At 36.4% G+C, this 20,312-nt stretch overlaps 6 protein-coding genes across 13 annotated transcripts; 4 read left to right on the top strand and 2 right to left on the bottom strand.

Moving 5' to 3' along the window:
- Window positions 1–1,331: 1,331 nt before the first annotated feature.
- LOC111801739 (acyl-acyl carrier protein thioesterase ATL3, chloroplastic) lies at window positions 1,332–4,128 on the top strand. 2 transcript variants are annotated; one of them, XM_023685867.2, is made up of 5 exons: window positions 1,332–1,589; window positions 1,985–2,094; window positions 3,180–3,289; window positions 3,380–3,475; window positions 3,573–4,128. In XM_023685867.2, exons 1-5 carry the CDS (start codon window positions 1,399–1,401, stop codon window positions 3,690–3,692), a joined length of 627 nt encoding a protein of 208 aa, XP_023541635.2. In that variant the 5' UTR covers window positions 1,332–1,398; the 3' UTR covers window positions 3,693–4,128. The 2 variants fall into 2 exon arrangements, with proteins under 2 accessions (XP_023541635.2, XP_023541637.2); XM_023685869.2 differs by having other exon boundaries at window positions 1,333–1,589; window positions 1,994–2,094.
- Window positions 4,129–5,287: 1,159 nt separating this feature from the next.
- On the top strand, window positions 5,288–6,607 carry LOC111801740 (acyl-acyl carrier protein thioesterase ATL3, chloroplastic-like). Its single transcript, XM_087126845.1, has 4 exons — window positions 5,288–5,639; window positions 5,762–5,844; window positions 5,933–6,028; window positions 6,164–6,607. The coding sequence occupies exons 1-4, from the start codon at window positions 5,348–5,350 to the stop codon at window positions 6,341–6,343; spliced, it is 651 nt and encodes a 216-aa protein (XP_086982971.1). The 5' UTR covers window positions 5,288–5,347; the 3' UTR covers window positions 6,344–6,607.
- Window positions 6,608–6,816: 209 nt separating this feature from the next.
- LOC111801741 (Adenine nucleotide alpha hydrolases-like superfamily protein) lies at window positions 6,817–12,053 on the top strand. Of its 7 annotated transcripts, none has more exons than XR_015422427.1 (7): window positions 6,817–7,224; window positions 7,563–7,654; window positions 7,771–7,889; window positions 8,233–8,317; window positions 9,645–9,738; window positions 10,352–10,437; window positions 11,364–12,053. XR_015422427.1 is itself a non-coding variant. In XM_023685872.2 (5 exons), the coding sequence occupies exons 1-4, from the start codon at window positions 6,996–6,998 to the stop codon at window positions 8,306–8,308; spliced, it is 516 nt and encodes a 171-aa protein (XP_023541640.2). In that variant the 5' UTR covers window positions 6,817–6,995; the 3' UTR covers window positions 8,309–8,317; window positions 9,645–10,004. The 7 variants fall into 7 exon arrangements, 1 of the variants encoding a protein (XP_023541640.2); XR_002816174.2 differs by having other exon boundaries at window positions 11,289–12,053; XR_015422424.1 differs by adding an exon at window positions 10,190–10,254 and having other exon boundaries at window positions 10,352–12,053.
- On the bottom strand, window positions 9,530–11,871 carry ENDO2 (endonuclease 2). The gene is made up of 9 exons (XM_023685866.2): window positions 11,717–11,871; window positions 11,455–11,629; window positions 11,260–11,367; window positions 10,495–10,550; window positions 10,343–10,426; window positions 10,160–10,252; window positions 10,006–10,073; window positions 9,843–9,916; window positions 9,530–9,773 (listed from the first exon to the last, which is right to left on the bottom strand). The coding sequence occupies exons 1-9, from the start codon at window positions 11,828–11,830 to the stop codon at window positions 9,679–9,681; spliced, it is 867 nt and encodes a 288-aa protein (XP_023541634.2). The 5' UTR covers window positions 11,831–11,871; the 3' UTR covers window positions 9,530–9,678.
- Window positions 12,054–16,088: 4,035 nt separating the features above from the next.
- LOC111802083 (uncharacterized) lies at window positions 16,089–17,331 on the top strand. The gene has a single exon (XM_023686328.2). The coding sequence runs from the start codon at window positions 16,235–16,237 to the stop codon at window positions 17,066–17,068; it is 834 nt and encodes a 277-aa protein (XP_023542096.2). The 5' UTR covers window positions 16,089–16,234; the 3' UTR covers window positions 17,069–17,331.
- Window positions 17,332–19,668: 2,337 nt separating this feature from the next.
- PDE337 (VQ motif-containing protein) lies at window positions 19,669–20,312 on the bottom strand. Its single transcript, XM_087126847.1, has one exon. The coding sequence runs from the start codon at window positions 20,185–20,187 to the stop codon at window positions 19,831–19,833; it is 357 nt and encodes a 118-aa protein (XP_086982973.1). The 5' UTR covers window positions 20,188–20,312; the 3' UTR covers window positions 19,669–19,830.

Here is a 20,312-nt window from a genome sequence, read left to right as displayed (position 1 = left end):
CAATGAATTATTGATCTCGTGAGAGTGTTTGACCTACCTAATTAAAACGCACAAAACGCCCAAAACGCCCTTTCTTGCTCTAATACTCCATAGCCCAATGGATAAATAACGTTTCTCCTACACCAACTTTAACAATGTTTAATATTAAAATCTATTAACTTCGATAATATTTATCGTTAAAAGACGAGAAATTTCATATAATCTCTTTTTCTCATGTTAATAATAATTATTTTAAAAAGTAAAATATTGAATTTTTGTAATTTTTTTTTACTATAAAAGTTGACTTACAAAAATTGAAATTGGAGGTCGGTGACAGGAGTCACTCAAATAGAGTTCATAATCCAACTTAACCCTCGAGCCACTCAAATAGAGTTCATAATCCAACTTAACCCTCGAGCCACTCAAATAGAGTTCATAACCCAACTTAACCCTCTATTTTAACACTGGCCTGGAGCCACTCAAATAGAGTTCATAACCCAACCTAACCCTCGAGCCACTCAAATAGAGTTCATAACCCAACCTAACCTCTATTTTAACACGGACCTGGAGTCACTCAAGTAGAGTTTATAACCCAACCTAACCCTATATTTTAACCCGAGCCACTCAAATAGAGTTTATAACCCAACCCAACCCTCTATTTTAACCCTGAGCCACTCAAATAGAGTTTATAACCCAACCTACCCCTCTAGCCACTCAAATAGAGTTTATAACCCAACCTAACCCTCTATTTTAACTCCCACTCAAGTAGAGTTATAACCCAACCTAACCCTATATTTTAACTCTGAGCCACTCAAGTAGAGTTTATAACCCAACCTAACCCTATATTTTAACCCCGAGCCACTCAAATAGAGTTTATAACCCAACCCAACCCCTGAGCCACTCAAGTAGAGTTTATAACCCAACCTAACCCTATATTTTAACCCTGAGCCACTCAAATAGAGTTTATAACCCAACCTAACCCTCTAGCCACTCAAATAGAGTTTATAACCCAACCTAACCCTCTAGCCACTCAAATAGAGTTTATAACCCAACCTAACCCTCTAGCCACTCAAATAGAGTTTATAACCCAACCTAACCCTCTAGCCACTCATAGTTTATAACCCAACCTAACCCAACCTAACCCAACCTACCTCTATTTCCGCGTTTAGTTTTTTTTTTCTTTAATTATTTAAAAAATTGTATTTATCCACGTCTACAAATGAAAAAAAAAACATATATCATAATCAAGAATGAGTATCGAACCCTCGCCCTCTCGCTAGAAATGGACACAACCAATAGACCATTATAATAAATTACATTAATGGATTAATTAAATTAAAATACCAAATTAATTTGCATCGATATTTTCGGATTCCCATTCACAACTCCTGCATCGGCAACAGAGCTAGAAACTGCGCGATGTTGCAGGCTTCCATTAACCCGATCCAATCGCCGCCTCCGGCGTTCCATTACAAGACAGCAGGACTCGCATTCCCTTCATCACTTGCCTGCACCATCAGCCGGCCGTCGCCGACATCGTTACGTCTGCGATCACCCTCAGTAACGAGAACCTCCATCTCTTCTTCATTTCAACTCAAAGCCGGAAAAGGGTACTTTCATCAAATAATTCTTAATATCTTCTTCCCAATTAGCATTCTGTGTCAAGATCTTTGACATATTGTTCTCTCCTATGGCTTCTGCTTGCTCGACATTACTGTACCTTCGCGCATTTTGACCCCTCGTCCCCTCTCTCGAGGAAAATATAATTGATTATGATTTCAGATGAACGAATTGGCTTTTGTACTGGTAATAGTTTTATTTATTTACTCGTGTTTGGAATTCGAGTGGAGTGTTGATTTGTTTATATATATTGCATCGGGTTCTTCAATTAGGGATTGGTTCTTTCGATGTTTATCCTTTTGCATTGCGATTGTTGTTTCTGTTTAAATTATCCTGATGTAATGCCTAGTCCTTGCTGAAAAGTGTAAAAGATTGAATACCTTAGCCATTACAGGATGGATGGCTTCCTAGATGTTGAGCTCAAAGTTCGTGATTATGAGCTGGATCAGTTTGGGGTTGTCAACAATGCTGTTTATGCGAGTTATTGCCAACATGGTAAAATCAAGAAGTTTGTATATGCTAAGTGATGTGTGTATGAATCAGGAATTTATTTGTCCTCACTAGGGGTTTCTGTTTCTTTATGTCGTTTCTTTCACTTCAATTTTTCTACCTTCTCTAGAAGTCTGTAGATTGTTGAAAATGAAGTGTGGAGCCTTCACCACTGCAAATGTTGGTGTTTGTTTACGTCCAATGGGTCCAGAATTTCTGTTCAAAAGAGTATTGATATGGTTGATTCCACGCACTCATAACGAGTAGATATTGTCTTCTTTAAACTTCCCCTCAAAGTTTTAAAACGCCTCTGCTAGGGAAAGGTTTCCACACCCTTATAAAGAATGCTTCGTTTTCCTCCCCAATCGATGTGGAATCTCATAATCCACCTCTCTTCGAGGCCAGCGTCCTTGCTGGCACTCGTTCCCTTCTCCAATCGATGTGGGTCCCTCCAATCCACCTCCTTCAGGATCCAGCGTCCAGCGTCTTGCTGGCACACTACCTCATGTCCACCTCCCTTCAGGGCTCAGCCTCCTTGCTGACACATCACCCCGTGTCTGGCTTTGGTACCATTTTGTAACAGCCAAACTCACCACTAGCAGATATTGTCTTCTTTGGACTTTCCATTTCGAGTTTCCCCTCAAGGTTTTTAAAACGCAACAATACTTCGTTCTCCTCCCCAACCGATCGTAGTACTTGACGGACAGAATGCTGTTTGGAAACACTAGAAGTTATTCTTTTCTGTTTATTGCTTTAGTCAACATGAAGTTATCTAGTTAACTCCATTTGTTTAGTAAACTTCCCTCTGTTCTTGATAGTCTAATACTATTGTTGACAAGCCTAAACTTTGGGGGGCATTAGTCTCGAAGAAGTAAAATATTGGACTCGAACGGGTGCTCGTAAATGATTTTGTGGTAGCCTCTGAACTTTGAAGTGTTTCTCGACCTAGATTGAGTTACGAAACAGATAGAAGAACTTTTTCACCACCAAGATTTTGAATCATTGATCAGTTGTAGCTCGATTTCTCGAATCTCATGTTTTAAATCACATTATAATTGCTTTTGAAGACTTTTAATCAAAATCTTAATCAGGTCGTCATGAACTGCTGGAAAGCATAGGCCTCAGTCCTGATGCAGTTGCTGGTGATGGCGATGCATTAGCTTTATCAGAATTGTCTTTGAAGTTCCTTGCACCACTTAAAGTATGATGCAATTTGTTGGTACAACTGATGATTGATTACATACTTTACTTAATATCTTACTACTTATGCTACCTTGATGCATCCAACTAGAGCGGAGACAGATTTGTTGTTAAGGTAAGGATCTCGGGGATGTCGGCTGCTCGCTTCTACATCGATCATTTCATTTTCAAGCTCCCAAACATGGAGGTAAGCAATGCAACCATTAATTTTGATATCAGTTTATTTACCTTGTCTGGATGCCTAGAACTTCATAACCATTTCCTGTCCTGTTTTCTTTCCCTAGCCAATCTTGGAGGCAAAGGGTACAGCAGTTTGGCTCAACAAAAGCTATCGTCCAGTGCGTATCCCGCACGAATTTCTATCCAAGTTTGCTCAGTTCGTTCGGGATCATGACTCGAAGTGATCGACTTTGGGGCGATATCGTTGAGGTATTTTGCTTTTGCCCATCTCAGAGAGAATACAATGAAGCAAATACATGATTCATATACTAAATGCATAGCTATGAATTCTTGCTTTCACCTATACTCAGACCACTGCTACTCAAATAGCATCTTTACACAACATGAATATCAGCCTCATTCACATAGGTGTATGTCATTTGATGAGACGACCTTACTATTATATCGATCGAACATTTGTGTCCTTTGTATTCTAAATCATATCCTTTGACGACTGTATAAAAATTCTGCACTTATACACTAATGAGGGGTGTGTCGTTGAAATTTGAGCTTCTAGTTATATCATATTCACCCGAGAGATTGTGTATCTCTTATAGTTATGAGATATTTGTATAATTCATGAGTTAGCAAACGAGAATAAATGATATCTATTACTCAGTTTGAAGGGTGTGTCGCGAAGTGTATTGGTATAATCTTGACTCCTTAATCTTCATCTCTCTGTCTCATTATTCAACTTTAATAAATTAAACCAAACTAATTGATCGATTAAATTTTTACCCTAATTTTTACTTTTGTCAAAATATTGCACTCTTAATCTTAAACTTAAATAATGTTTTTTCCGTAGATTTATTGAAATTTTAATTAAATTTTTAAAAAAATATTGACATTATTGAAATTAGTAAATTCATGAATTTATTAAAATTGATTATTCCATTAATTTATACATTTATTATGATAAATTAATTGTTGGAAAGTTTATTAATCAATGCATCATAATTAAATAAAAAATAAAAAATATCATTTATTATTTTCAACGATTTGGAATTAACATTTTAAATTCGTCTTCGATTTTAAAAAATAATTTAATTTTTTAGTAGTTAAGTAAATAAAGGTAATTTTAAAAAATAAAAATTTATTTATATGGATAAAAAAATAATGGGATGATAATAGCATAATTAATATCAATTAATTAGTATTTATTACTTTTAATCAGCCTTAATGAATTATAATTACAAACTTTATGTGATAAATATTTTGTTTAATGTAAATTTTTTAAATTCAATCAATTAAAATTCTAAATTATTTATTTTTTTCAGATTATATAAATGAATCAGCTTATTTATTTATTTATTTATTTAAATTATTTGTTTAATAATTATATTTAATATTAATATTTTTTTAATTATTTCTCACCAAATAAATGATTTTTTTTGCTCAATAATACGTGGATAGAGATTTGGTAATAGGTTATGTAGTGATTTAATTAGTAATAAATGATTTCTTTTATGATTGCATATAAATGGAATTATTTAATATTAATATTACTTTGAATTAATATCTTAATATAGAGCTAAAGAACAAATGTATTTATTTATTTTTTTAATATTTTTATTTTAAGCTTTGATTTTAATTAATAATAATAATAATACTAATTTTATTTTATTTTTATCGATAATAATTAATTTAGTCGTTAAAACAAAACTAAAAGATAATTCTATTTCAAAGGTCGGTCGTGAGAGTGAAGATTTGAATCTCTGACCGAACAAAAAAATTGATAAATGTCTCCCGTCTCGTTAATGAAGAGAGATAAATGCAAAGGCAACGTCTCCATTAATATATATTGATCACTAACGTTCCAAAGAATGTGAATTGTGTCAAAATGTTGCACGTTTTCGTCAATACGATTCAAATTTCAGCTACCACTAATCCCAAACTCAAACCCCGAGTCCCTTTGCCTCTTTTTTGCAACGTCTCTCGCCTATCGACATTGGCTATGACAACTCCCAAATGCTCTCCCCCACGAACATTTGATCTCAATACTAACCCTGCTATTCAACCTAGCCCTTATCGAATGGATGGGTTCGTAGACTATGAGATGAAAGTTCGTGGTTATGAGTTGGATCAGTACAGTATCGTCAATAATACTGTTTGTTTTGATTATTGTTACTATGGTGAGAATCATATAAATTATCTGTTGAGTTATGTTTAAATTGATTTATTATATATATATATATATATATATATTTACGAAAACAACATTAATGAAATCAACACGAATGGTTAAATAGTATAGGTGTGAGTCTTGATGCAATTACCGGTGACGGGGAGTCGTTAGCTCTATCAGAGATGTCTTTGAAGTTCCTTTCGTCACTTAGAGTATGAACCACTTGGTGATCCTTATAGCAATAATAATTCAGTTATGAGTAGCGTTTTCCTACAAATAATCCGTTTCAATTGCAAACAGAGCGGAGATCGATTTGTTCTTAAGATGAGGTTTTTGGACATCTCAAAAGCTCGGATCTACCTCGAGCACAAAATTTTCAAGCTACCAAATATGGAGGTTAGTATATTTCCTACTCACGTTTAGTGTATATCTATCTAAACGTCTCTAGCATTTTCGTCGTCTACTTGGAACGGGCTCGACATGTTAAATAAACGTCTCTTACTTTAATTGATCTTATTTTTGTTTGTGTAGGCAATCTTAGTGGCACAGGTGACGACAGTTTGGCTTAGCAAAAATCACCGTCCAATGCGGATCCCACAAAAATATTTATCCAAATTTGCTCAATTTATTCATGATCACAATCAGTCTAGCAGATCAACGGTCGGGATTAAAGACGATGACAAAGATGGAGCCAACATACAGCACGGATAGCTCTTTATTTATTTATCTTGCGTAGAGAACTAAAATTCTAAGTGAAAGATGATCTCGGTATCTTTGTATTAAGTTATTTGTAATAATTGTTATGGATTGACAAGTAGCACATCATGTATTCAAGCCCACTGATACTGTTCGTCTTGGCCCATTATGTATAGTCAACTTCTCCCTATATAACACCTCTTCTAAAATCTCTCTTTCGAAAATTCCTCTGTCCTCGTTTTCTAAAACCTTCTTCTTATACTGAGGCCTCGAGCATACGTCACTGGGCCATAGGCGACGTGAGAACGAATTGGCTGAGTTCGAGCACACATTGCTTGGCCATAGGCGACGACTGAGCTCTATGCTTGGCCATAAGGGACGTGAGAATGAATTGACTGAGTTCACTTTTGTAGTTGGAAAGTAATTAGCTCACTTATGTTGCTATATATCTATTAGAGAGGTTTCCACTTACTTAGTTCCTCTCTCGAACTCAACGGACCGAGATAGTCTTGATTCTTGATGATCAAGGCTCGAGGCTTGGGCCAGAGTTGGGCACAATCCGAGGGAACCCACCATCAATTTTCTCAATTGAAGCTGAATTTTACAGAAGGACGCTCAATTCACTTTCTGGGGTTTCACAGTTCTTCCTCTTCCACCCTTTGCGGAAATGGCTGAAGCAAAGAAATCAAACCCTGATGTGGAGAAGAGGGTGATGGTGGCCGTAGACGAGAGTGAGTGTAGCTACTATGCCCTAATTTGGGTACTGGAAAATCTTAAACAATCCATTACCGACTCGCCTCTTTTCGTCTTCACGGCTCTACCTCCGCCCACCAGTTATACCTCCGGTGCCGGTGCCTCTCTCGGCCTCGCGCGCTCGTATTTCCCTGTCGCATCCAGTTAAGCATTGCTAATTTTTACTTTTATTCAAACACTTTCAGTTTAAGCCATGATTTGTGTAGTTTAATCGCAAGCGATTCATAGATAACGATGACTCCTTTATCATTTCCGTTTATCATAGCCATGATTTGTGTAATTTGTCGCCGCATATGAAGTCAATAATCGCAAGCATTGCTAAATGATGAATTGAAATAATCCCATTTCCGTTTTGTTAATGGGATCTTTAGATCTTTTAATCGGTGGAGTTTTCTTTCTTGTTCGAAGAAGTTTGTCTGTGTCTGCTAGATTGATTAAGAAAAAGGCATTGATTCAGAGTGAACTTGGTTGTGCACAACAGATACCGAGTTGGCTCATACGCTTCAAGAGAATGATAAGAAAGTTAGATGCGGCATCCTAGAGAAAGCAAAAGATATCTGTGCTGAAAGAGGGGTATGAATGTTCATATTTGAAGAAGAATTGTGTTGAATGTTTATTTCTTGATAGCATAAATTATATGCTGAATGATATTAGGAACATAAAGTTGTTGCTATTATCAATATCTGCAGGTGGCTGCGATATCCATCACAGAGGTTGGGGATCCTGGAAGGACGATATGTGATACGGTTGAAAAGCTCAATATAAATTTGCTTGTTTTGGGTGATCATGGCATTGGGAGAATTAAGAGGTTGTTCTTCATTTTCTTTCTTACACAATCAGTAGTGCTCAGGAGAAGAGTTTTTGTCTAAATTTGCTTTTACAATGCCGTTGATTTCAGCGTCTCGAATTTGTTGATGTTGTTTTGTTATGAACAATTCTCATTTGGTGCAAGAACACACGCGAACTAACGAGTTTGCAAGCTCGTGTTCTTGCTTCTTATTTGTTGCAGAGTGTCTTATCGACTTATATGAATAGATTTACATGTTCTTGCTTTCCAATCTCGTTACCTAATCGTTTTTGTTTTCCGGTATCGTTACCTATTGTGGATTTATGTTCTGGATGCTGATGAAATTAATATATATCTCATACAGAGCTCTGATCGGGAGTGTGAGCAACTACTGTGTTCAAAATGCCAAGTGCCCTGTCCTTGTCGTGAAGAAACCATAGGAATATGAGGTGTGCTGCGTTTCCCACTAATGTTTTGATTTTAATGACTTGATAGCTGCTTAGGAGTATCTTCCAAATGTTAGCTTTGTACTATTGTTTGCATGACTAACTCGTTTTACCGAGTTCCAATCGTATGACTTGTAATAAAAGATATTACTATTGTGTACTTGACGTCGTAATTTACAATTTGTGGTTGTAAGGAAGAGCTATCTTGGTTGTTCTAGAAAAAAAAGGTCATATTTTTGTTGCATTTTGTGAGATCCCACATCGGTTGGAGAGGGGAACGAAGCGTTCCTTATAAGGGCGAGGAAACCTCTCCCTAGCAAATGTGTTTTAAAATTGTGAGGCTGATGACGATATGTAATGGGCCAAAGCGAACAATATATGCTAGCGGTGGGCTTGGGGTGTTACAAATGGTATCAGAGTCAGACACCGGGCGGTGTGCCGGCGAGGATGCTAGCCCCTAAGAGGGGTGGATTGTGAGATCCCACATTAGTTGGAGAGGGGAATGAAGCATTCCTTATAAAGGTGTAGAAACATGTCCTTAGCAGACACGTTTTAAAACTGTGAGACTAACGACGATATGTAATGAGTCAAAGCGGACAATATATGCTAGTGGTGGGCTTGGGCTGTTACTAATGGTATCAGAGCCAGACATCGGGTTGTGTGCCAATGAAGACGTTGGCCCTTAAGAGGAGTGGATTGTGAGATCCAACATCAGTTGTAAAGGGGAACAAAACATTCCTTTTAAGGGTGTGGAAACCTCTCTCTAGCACGTGCATTTTAAAACCGTGAGGCAGACGACGATAACGGGCCAAAGTGGGCAATCTTTTTTAATAGTGGGCTTGGGCTGTTACAAATGGTATAAGAGCTAGACACCGTGCAGTGTGCCAGCGAGGACGCTGGCCCTTAAGGGTGGTGGATTTTGAGATCCCACATTGGTTGGAGAGGAGAACGAAGCATTCCTTATAAGGATGTGAAAACCTCTCCCTAGCATACGCATTTTAAAACCGTGAGGCTGACGGTGATACGTAACGGGCCAAAACAGACAATATCTGCTAGCGGTGGGTTTGAGTTGTTACACATTTTATCCTTGAAAAGGGAAACGTGCTTTCAATTTGGCTCGTTTTCTCTCTTTTTGTACGGAGTGACAAATATAATTGGTAAGGAAGATGCTAAGCTCAAAGTGGCTGGACTAGATAAAGAAACTAAAAAGAAGAGTAAAGGAGAATGATATTCCAGGAAGAACTTTATTCATCTTTATGATGCTAGATTACAGAAGCATAGTTATGGTAAGCTTTTCAGGACTAACTTGAAACTCAACTATTTCATGCAGGCCTTTCCTCATAGTATAAACTTGAAGAAATCTGTCAACCAAAGATGCTATTCAAAACAGCTGCTAATCTGACTCCGCCTTGTGCCAACCGCAGGTACACTACTGGCACTCGGGTCGAAAAATATTGCGCTGCACACATATTTTTAAGTTAAAAAACTCTTCTGCCCTAAGAACAATTCAAACAAGCTTTGATTATACCTGCTAGCGTAGCCCCTTCGGTTACGCCTTTGTATGCCCAGTCACAGGCTGCTCGGATACTCTCTGATGCATAGCTGCATATTTCAATGGAACCTTAGGGTAAATTAGTGGAACTTTATGCTCTAAATTGAATGATCAACAGATTGTTTCTTTTGGCACATACATATCCGTGCATGCTATCTTCTTAGAATTACACTTTTCCCATTCTTCAACTTCATCTGTCCATTCCTTCTGTTCAGAAACAGCAAAATGGTAGAAAAACACATTAGGATCGCTACGAAACGATTAGAATCAAGCTTTAGACTAAGTTTCTTGACCGTAATATTCATTTGGATTGCATCGATCAGGCCATTCACACTCGAGTCGTAGAACTTTTCTTCTGCTGTCTCGATTATGTTGCTATCCCATATCTGTAAGAATCACAAGCAACTCTGTATTATCATTGATGCAAAACTTGAGTTTGCCAGGACATACAGTTGAAGTTGGGTTATTATGTTTACATGGTGTAGATTTTGCTTCCTGGTGTACCAGTGAACTTCAATCGTGTTTCCTCCCTTGTCTTCAGCAAACCCAACATGAAGAGGCTGCATTTTATGTAAGCTCATCTTAGTAACTAATTGTACACAACATGTGGGTAAACTCCAAATCTTACCTGATGGATGTCTCCCATGAAATGTGAAAGAAAAAGTAGTGCTTCAGTTAGGTTATCTGGTGATGGAAGTTTTAGCATATTAGCAAAATTGATCAATTCATCGTTGGTCATTGGTACTGTAATAGCTCAAGTCTATTGCTAGTAGATATTGTCCTCTTTGGGTTTTCCCTTTTGGGCTTCGCCTGGAGGTTTTTAAAACGTGTCTGCTAGATTGTGATTGTGGGACCCCACATCAATTGGAGAGAGGGATGAGTAGCAGTGAGGACACTGGGTCCTGAAGAGGGTGTATTATGAGATCCCATATCGATTAGAGAGGGGAACAAGTGTCAGTGAGGACGCTGATCCCCGAAGGTGGGTGGATTATGAGATACTACATCGGTTGGGGAGGAGAATGAAGCATTTTTTTTTAAGGGTGTGGAAACCTCTCCATTGTGATTGTTAGATCCCACATCGATTGGAGAGGGGAACGAGTGCCAGCAAGGATGCTGGGCCCCGAAGAGGAGGTGTATTGTGAGATCCCGTATTGATTGGAGAGGGGAACAAGTGCCAGCGAGGACACTAGGCCCGGAGGAAAGTGGATTGTGAGATCCCACATTAGTTGACGACGAAGTATGCTTTATACGAGTGTGGAAACCTCTCCCTAGTAGACGCGTTTTAAAAACCTTGAGGGGAAGCCCGAAAGAAGAAACCCAAAGAGAACAATATCTGCTAGCAGTGAGTTTGAGCTGTTATAGGCACTAACTTCTCAATTCTCTTGAAAATTACATTGAGACGAAGAAGACCGAGTTTTGTAGGTCAGAAGCTGGGAAGTATAGTTGTTAATGGCCCCTGCAACGCACCGACCTTCCACTCCATTTTCGTCTTTGCAGTCCCCTTTCGACCCAAACAACAAAAGTTCAGAACCAGAAAGGTGAGAGAAATTACAACAACAGAGAGGGGATGGAAACAGAGTAACTCAACTGGCATATTGGTAAGTGCAAAGGGATTCTGGAGTATTAACATAATGAAGAGCCGATGACCATCGATATCGAAACTTGATTCGGTCAGCCCAAATACAAACGTTCGCTAATTCACCATTTGCATACTCAGGCAACAGTCGCTGCACTGCATCAGCCGCTGCTCTGCTCAACCGCGACTGTCGCAAGCAAAAACAAACATCAAATTCTTCATCAAAGAGGTAAACATGGGGGAATTGGTCTCAATGAATGTGAAGATCAAGAACCTGAGCGATCTTGCAGATGGTAAAATGGCCATCGAGGCCCCAACCAAAGCTAACAGGAAAGATGAACACCAAGAACACTAGAAGACCCGCCATGAAAGCTCTGCAGGGCTTCATTTTTAGCTCCTGTTCTTGTTCTTCTGGTGATTTGATTCATTTTTGTGTTTGAAACTGTGCTTAAATAGAGTGATGAATGCAAGAAATCTCAGAAAGTATGAACAGTTTAGAAACGCATTCAATTTCGTTGTGCTCATATGAGATATGCTAAGTGCTCTGTCACGCTGAAGTAGTTAAGGTAAAGTTTTAAATTATGGAACCGTTACCCTTTTGCTGTTTTCAATGTCATTTTTAATACATTTCTTAATTTGGTTTATTAAAATAAAAATCACAAAAAAGAAAAAAATAATAATAATTATCCAATTAATTAAAACATATAATCCGTGAATACGTAAGTTATCTAGATTTGCTTTGGTTCAAGTCAACTTGGAATTTTTATTCTACCCAACTCAAACCGTTGACTTGGGTAGGTCCAGGTTGTTTGGTTGTCGGGTTCTAAATTATGGGACAGCAAAAGAATTGTCTGTTGTGCCATATGAGGTAGGAAACTCGAATTGTCTGTTGTGCCATATGAGGTAGGAAACTCTCAAATACGGTTCTTTACTTGCCTATTTCGACCGGGGAGAACAAGCCATTTGACAAGGAAATTTTGAAATTGCGGAGGTGACTTGAGTATTGGAAACAAGCTATAGCACTTACTCCCGGTAATCATATTGAAGCACAAAATTGGTTGAAGATTACAAGGCGTTTCAAATAAGAAAACTCTATTTTTTTTTCTTCTTTATTTTAATTATCGCTGCTGAGTTGGATAGGTCTGGGTTGTCTGGTTGTCAGGTTCGATATACACCTCTAACATATGCTTTCTAACCTCATTTTAAATCATATTATCTAACTCGGCTAGATTATCATTTAATTTTTAAAAAATTAAAAAAGTAATTTTAAAATTTAATTAATAATTCATATATGTTTTTTAACAAGGTAAAAAATATGTTTACGATTGAAACACAAACATAAATTTTAAAAATTAAAAAACAAAATTCATCAAAATTCATATTATATTTATTTATTTAATTAAAAATATGATTCCAAAAAGTGGCCGGTGTAATTCTTAAACTAAAAAATAAAAATAAAATAAAAAAAATAAAGTGGTCGGTATAAACATCATGTATTAAATAAATGTTTATATGACGTCACCACACTATGATAAATTTGACTTTTAATTTTGTGGAGTCATTAAAATTAAAAATTAAAAAAAAAGTCTTATTCAATTTCTATGTAAATTGTGGTCCAAATAAAAATAAAATAAATAATTATTCAAACCCAAATTACAAAAATGGTCATCTTTTAACGCACGAGTAAAATGGGTTGAATAACCAATTCTCACGTTTTTAATTCATAAGGAAAACACAAATCATCTTTTGCACGTGTATTATTGAGACCCGATCTTCATAAACCCAACACCTGAACTATTAAAATATTACGAGGGCGAGCAAACGTCCTCCACTAATAGGTTACAGTGCATTAATAGAATCCTCAAGTGTCAAACAAAGAAATTATGAGTTTTGAAGGTATAGTTGAAAGTGACTCGAGTGTTGAATAAATGGTGTACTTTGTTTGAGGGTTTTAGAGAAGGAGTCGAGTCTCGATTAAGGAAAGGTTGTTTGAGGGCTCCATAGGGCTTAGGAGAGGCTCTATGATATACTTTGTTCAAGGGGAGGTTGCTCGAGGGCTCCATAGGGCTCAGAAGAGGCTCTATAATATACTTTGTTCAAAGGGAGGATTGTTGGAAGAGTAGTCCCACATTGGCTGATTAAGGGGAAGATCACGAGTTTATAGGTAAGAAACGCTATCTTCATTACTATAAAGCATTTTGGAGAAATCGTCATAAATATCATTCTTTTTAGGTATACAGTCATAGTGTCAACTCTCTGCCACCCCTAGGCACTATGGCCTAGGTGAGCAACCCCATGTCACATGCATGTGTCATGGTGTGGACGAGTTTTACAATATGAGTGTCTTGGACGTCTTCTTTTAGAAATGATTGTGCCAACCTTGCACCTCAACCCTTGAGTCGGAGATTAGTATATGGGGTAGTTCTTCGGGACGATATCAAGAAATGACTTAGCATGTACATGAATGGGTTCATGGCTCGATAGTACCCATATGGATGGATGATGTTCGAGATGTCTCGATAATATAGTTGATTCATAGAGTCAATTCTCGATAACTGTGTCCAAGAACCAGCAAAGACGGATGAAATCTTAGAACTTGCAATGGCATCACGAGGTGTGGGTCATGTTATAGAAAACTAAGATGATAAGACGAGATGCATTGTTGTATTTGAAAGACCTTAACCTCTACCTAGAATCGAGGTAAGGTCGAGTCGAAGACTTGGCCTAATAGGCAAGTCAACTAGAGTAGCAAGTAAGTAAGTAAGCATGCACGCACGTGTTTCACTGAACAAACTTATTTCCGCATGAGTTGAGTTCGGAGGGTGAACGAGAACCTCACCTAAGATCCAATGAATAAGTAAAGCCGGACAAAATATTATAATGAGACTCGAATTTCTCTTAAGACTTGTCATGATCATACCTGGAAGTCATAACGTCCCACACATTTCATTGGGAAGGCGGTTAACCGCCTCCCTACAGAGTAACGTAATTGTATCAGAGCCAATGCATGACAGAATCAGATATTCAATGGAAAACGACAAATTCGGAATGTATTTGTTGTCTTACCATTTATAAAATATTTAAAATTACATTGCTTGCTATATAAGATTAAGATTTATTTGTTAATTATCACAATATATTATAAACCTCATTTAAAAATTAAAAATTAAAAATAAAATTAAAATTAAAATTCATGATTATTTACCAACAATAATTCACCATGAATTTTCACTTAACTCATCACTAATTTTTTATTAAAAAATATGTGAAAATTATTCAATAAATTATAATATATATATATATATATATATATATATATATATATATATATATATATATATATAATTATTTTTTTAATATTAATTTTTTTAAAAGATTATAATATTATTTACCAAAAATTATTTTTTTTAGAATTATAATATAAAAATGAACATTCATTTTTTTTAAAAATTTAATATTAAAAAATTTTAAGGATTAATATTATTTTTTAACTTTTAAAAAATAATTAAGGAAATTAGAAATACTTTTAAAATTTTAAATATTTTTTTAAAAAAAATTCTCAAACGTTTTAAATTTTAAGGGTATTTTTAAAAGTTAAAATAATTTTTATTTAAAATTTAGAGTTATTAATTTAGTCTAAAATTAATTAATATTTTTAATCTTTTAAAATAAAAATCACAATACTTTATGAGGTGCTCCTCCGAACACAGTACCGGCCACAAACAACAAACTTCAAAAGTCAGGTACAATTCATCTCCACGTGTCAAAATCCCAGTGGTGGGTTAGTGAACCCCACAAATTTCTGACCGCACATTTTCTCCAGATGACCGAATATTATGAATTTGATTCCGTCCGTTCCCATCTTCCTTCTCGCCGTTAACAAAATTATGAATTTCTCAACAAAAGAAAATTAATAATATTTTTCCCATGTGTCTGCTTTTGTTGCTGACGTGGCCTCTCTCAGTCTCCCACGTAGCCAATCCCTCTCTTACACGTCACTCTTTTATTTTTATTTTTTAATTTTAGCCTCAATTAATAAAATTATCTCTTCATTTTCAACCATACTTTATTTTAATTCTAAGTTTGAAAGACTATTTTTTATTTTTTAAAGTTTCGTTAATATCTTTAAATATTTTTAAATTTTTCAAAAATATTCTAATTATTTTAAAATTTTAATTAATACCTTAAAAAATAATTTTCTTCCTACTTTTAAGGATTTTTTAAAAAAACATTATTAAACTTTCCAAACTTGTATTAATATCTTAAAATAGGTTTTAAGTTTTTGTAAATTTTTTTTAATTAATACTCTTAAAAAATTTATCATATTTTTTCTCTCTATTATTGAATATTCCTTTGATTTCTTCCTCATTTGGTAAGTCTTTAAATTATATCTAATTTATATATATATTTGAAAGAGATTGAGAGGATATTTTTTTTAAGAAAATAGAGAAATAAATAAAATAAATAAATTAGGAGAGAGAAAATGGTTTTTTTTTTTAATTATTGTTATGAAAATTTAATATCATTATTGGAAACTTCAAAAAATTTATGGATATTCTTTAAAAATAAATAAATAAATAAATAATAGAAAGCGTAGGAGCGTTGATTTTAACCTCTTCTGTTTCGTCCTTAAAAGTCCCTCCGTTCTGCCATTTCCGCCTCCTCTCCGCCGCCGCATCTTTTCCATTCCCCTTTCTTCATCCTCCGAATATTCCCAATTCGGATCCCCAATTTTCTTTAAATCTCTCCCTGTTCTTCACTCTGTTCTAATCAGTTCTAAGCTTTGGAGGCTATGGAGGTTCCTGTAATTAACAGGTTAGGTGGCCTCGATTCCGACATGGCTTCCTTGCACAATCCGTCTCTCCTACCCCAAATTTTCGCCTCCCGTTCTGGGTTTCAAACGATTTCACAATCCCTTCATCTCTGGCAATGGAGCGCCGTCATTATCGCCCTTCTTGCTACTTTCAGCGGCGTAATCAACCGGATTAAGCTTCTCCTCGTCCTTTTCCGGCGACAGAAACGTCTTCTTCAGGAAATTGTCGACGATTCCGACTCTGACGGCGATTTCTCTCTCGACGATTCTGCGAGCTCTGTTTCGTCGTGGTCGGAATTTGAGGAAGACGACGCCGACGAGACATCCCGGAGTTGGGATTTGAGTGATCGGGATTTCCTCGTCAGGGGTTCCGATTATTTCTTAAACGATTCCGAAACAAAACGGACTTTGAGATTCCGTCACCGGTCAAGCTTCGACACCCAATACGACGGTAGCAACAACCAGTTCTCGTGGGCGGAACTCACCGGAGGTAAAAGCGTCGTGAAGTTATGGGATAATCTCAGCTTCCAATTCAACAACCGTCCCTCCGACGAGGGTATTTCCGGTAATTCATCCATTAACCTCTGGGACACGCGCGTTGGTTCGCAAATGCCGGCGTTAATCGCCGACTGGAAGTCGATGACCGGAAAAGTCTCGGGGGTTAAATTTACCGGAGATCGGAAGGTTTATATAAGTAACGAAGAGGCGAGGAGGATAACGGTCGGTGACGTGAGAAACGTTAAGTCGCCGGTGGAGAATTTAACGGCGGCGGATGCGGAGACTTGGTTCGACGCGGACGCGGTGATGAGTTAAAAAGGAATCCGAGTCAGAGGTGAGTTCGTGTGACTCGGACGGTGACTCGGGTTAGTTAGATGCCAGCTGTGCTGGATTCTATGTGACTCAGCAACACATTTTTAAAATGGGAGGACAAGATTGTAAATAAAATATTGTAATATTTTATTTTATTAAAAGCAAAAAAAAAAAAAAATTAAATATGTTTGTTGTCCGACATGTCGACCTGGATATTGTTGATTGGAATAAAATTAAGTGGAATCTAGAGTGGTTGGTATGAAGCACATGATTTGTCTAATTGTGGTGATTAGCATTAATTATGTAATTTAATTATATAATAAAATAAATACACATTTGAATTAGATAAGACTGTATTTTTGTCGGATCCCATAAGTGGGAGAGAGGAACAAAATATTTCTGATAAGAGTGGAAATCTCTCCCTAACAGACACGTTTTAAAATCGTGAGGCTGACGCTGATATGTAACGGGCTAAAGCAGACAATATCTACTGGGTTCGAAAGGAGACAAATCATTCCTTATATACGTGTGGAAACCTCTCCCTAGAAAACCGGTGAGGCTGATGGCGATACGGAACGGTAATGGATTAAATGAGTGGATTATGTACAATAATTATAAATCTAATAAAATATAAACATATTGTGGTTAATAATTAATAGGACTAATTGAGTCAACAAATACTATAAACGAACTTAAATTAAAAATAAATAAATAAAAGAGGAAATTTATTTGAGTTGGTCAAAATATCACATCAATTATTAAATTGATCAGAGCTGTTACATTAGTTGACAATTATGGGCCTCTATTAATAGGCCCATTAATGGGATAATAACTACTTGGGCTTCCATTCAGAAAGCCCAAAATGAATGGGCCTGTATCTTGATAAACCCACGGAGTAAAATTTTATTTTATTTTATTTTAGTTTATATACTTTTTAAGTATTTAAATTAATTCATAAATTTTAATGAAACGTATGCATGACGCAAGCATGAGCAAAGCAGACAACGTCATGTCGGCGCCGAACTCCGACATTCAATCACTTTTGTGGAAGCTTTGATCGTGGAAATTAGATATATCTGGAAGGTTTTTTATTTTTATTTTTATTTATTTTCGAAAAGTAAAATAATGGACCATGAATTAAAAAAAAAGTCAAATAAATGCTAAATCCAACCCAATGTTTTGGCTATGGGTTTTTCATTTTGACCCAAACTCTAGCTTGATCGGAGGTCGACGAGTGTGGTCCGGCAGAAAAACATAAGTTGTCATCTTGACGTGATATGTGAATTGTTCAGTTATACTATGACGAGTGCGTGTTCCATGGATTTGGTGCAGTTTTCACGCGTCTAGTTCTACGATGGCTTGCTCTTTTATGCCTCTTTTATTACTCTGTTCAGTCAGAAGTTGGTCCAACATCGGCTAATTTAGAGAATGATCATGGGTTTATAAACAAAGAATACTTTCTCTATTGGTATGAGGCCTTTTTGGGGAAGCCCAAAGCAAAACCACGAGAGCTTATGCTCAAAGTGGACAATATCATACCATTGTGGAGAGTCGTGTTCGTCTAACATGGTGTTAGAGTCATTCTAACATGGTATCTATTGGCCCTAAACTTAGTCGTTCCAATAGATTGGTAAATCCTCAAATATCGAACAAAGGACTCCAAAAGAAAAGGAGTCAAGGCCCTAAACTTAGTCGTGTCAATAGATTGGTAAATCCTCAAATATCGAACAGTAAAAAATTACTAAAACTCCAAAGGAGTACTCTTTTTCTCCAAAAGAAAAGGAGTCAAGCCTCCTCGAAGACAGTAAAAAATTACTAAAACTCCAAAGGAGTACTCTTTTTCTCCAAAAGAAAAGGAGTCAAGCCTCCTCGAAGGCAGTAAAAAATTACTAAAACTCTAAAGGAGTGGAGCTCGATTAAGGGGAGGCGTACTTTGATCGATTAGAGCCATTCTAACATGGTATCTATTGGCCCTAAACTTAGTCGTGCCTTGATTAAGGAGAGGTGTACTTTGTTCGAGGGGAGGTGTTGGATGATTTAGGGAATGATCATGGGTTTATAAACATGATAGAGCGGTCATTGTTGAATCGGGTTTATAAACATGGTAGAGCGGTCATTGTTGAATCGTGGAACATTCAATGAAAATCTAACCCTAATTTAAATCAATTTTAAATATCTTAATTAATAAACTATGTTTTATATATCCATTTCAAACTTTATTTTAAATATTTTTCTTATTATTTAAAATTTAAATTATTATATATTACTCCTCAAAACTTCAAAATCTGTTTTTTTTTTGCAGGTTTCTTAAGTTATTTTATTTTTATCTCTAAATAATACTAAAAACAAAAAAGAAAATTACTATTCTAACCCTTTTATCATTAACAAACATATAATAATCATGATAAATCACCAAAATAATTAATTTTTTTAAGAACTAGTGGTGTTAAATAATATTTCATCAAAAACGAAATTAAAATTTATTTAATCATAGAGGAAATTTGAATTATAATATAATTTACAAACGTTGACTTTTAAACTTTATCCCTAAAAACACAATAAATTAATCATTATGAGTCAGCCCATCTCCATCAAATAGCCAATAAATTTATATTTTTTTATTTAAAAAACCCAACAAATTCTTCAAAATAATAAGCTGTACACAATTGACCCAAAAAAAAAAAAAAAAAAAAAAAAAAAAACCCATATGGCCCAAAGAATGAATTGAATTCTCATAAACATTTCACAAATTAATGAACATTAAATTAAAATTCCGGCAGCCCTTTGATAAACTCCATGAAGGAAGGGGACAAGGAATTAACCAAAGAACGAGGAGTGAACAAGGGACAATTACTGTCCTCATCCGTCACGACCGACGAGGAATCATTGTTGTCGGACGGCGCTTTGTCGGCGTTGGGGGGAGAGCAGCCGGTGAGGCGTTGGACGAGCGCCATGAAGTCCTTGGGCTGCGTGTGGATGATCTTGGGGGAATGGGTGTAGATAATGACCGGGCGGCGGAGCTGCGGCGGGGGAGAGGGCTTTCGGATGGTACGAGAATGTTTGTGGAGGAGGAGGGGCGGTGGGCGAGGGCCGTGGATGTGGCGGGGCTTGGGTGGGCTCATGGCGGAATGGGGCGGAGGGGATTTTGGTTGTGGAGAAGTGAAGCAATTAAAGGGGCAAAAAGTGGTTAAGTTGTTGGAGAGAGATGGGGGGATTTATATAGGGAAATTAGGCTGTGAAATGAGCT

The sequence above is a fragment of the Cucurbita pepo genome, chromosome 9 (assembly GCF_057944985.1).
Source record: "Cucurbita pepo subsp. pepo isolate OVF chromosome 9, ASM5794498v1, whole genome shotgun sequence".
NCBI lineage: Eukaryota > Viridiplantae > Streptophyta > Magnoliopsida > Cucurbitales > Cucurbitaceae > Cucurbita > Cucurbita pepo.
Note: the sequence above shows the minus strand (reverse complement) of the source record. Positions and strands in the feature narration are given on the sequence as shown.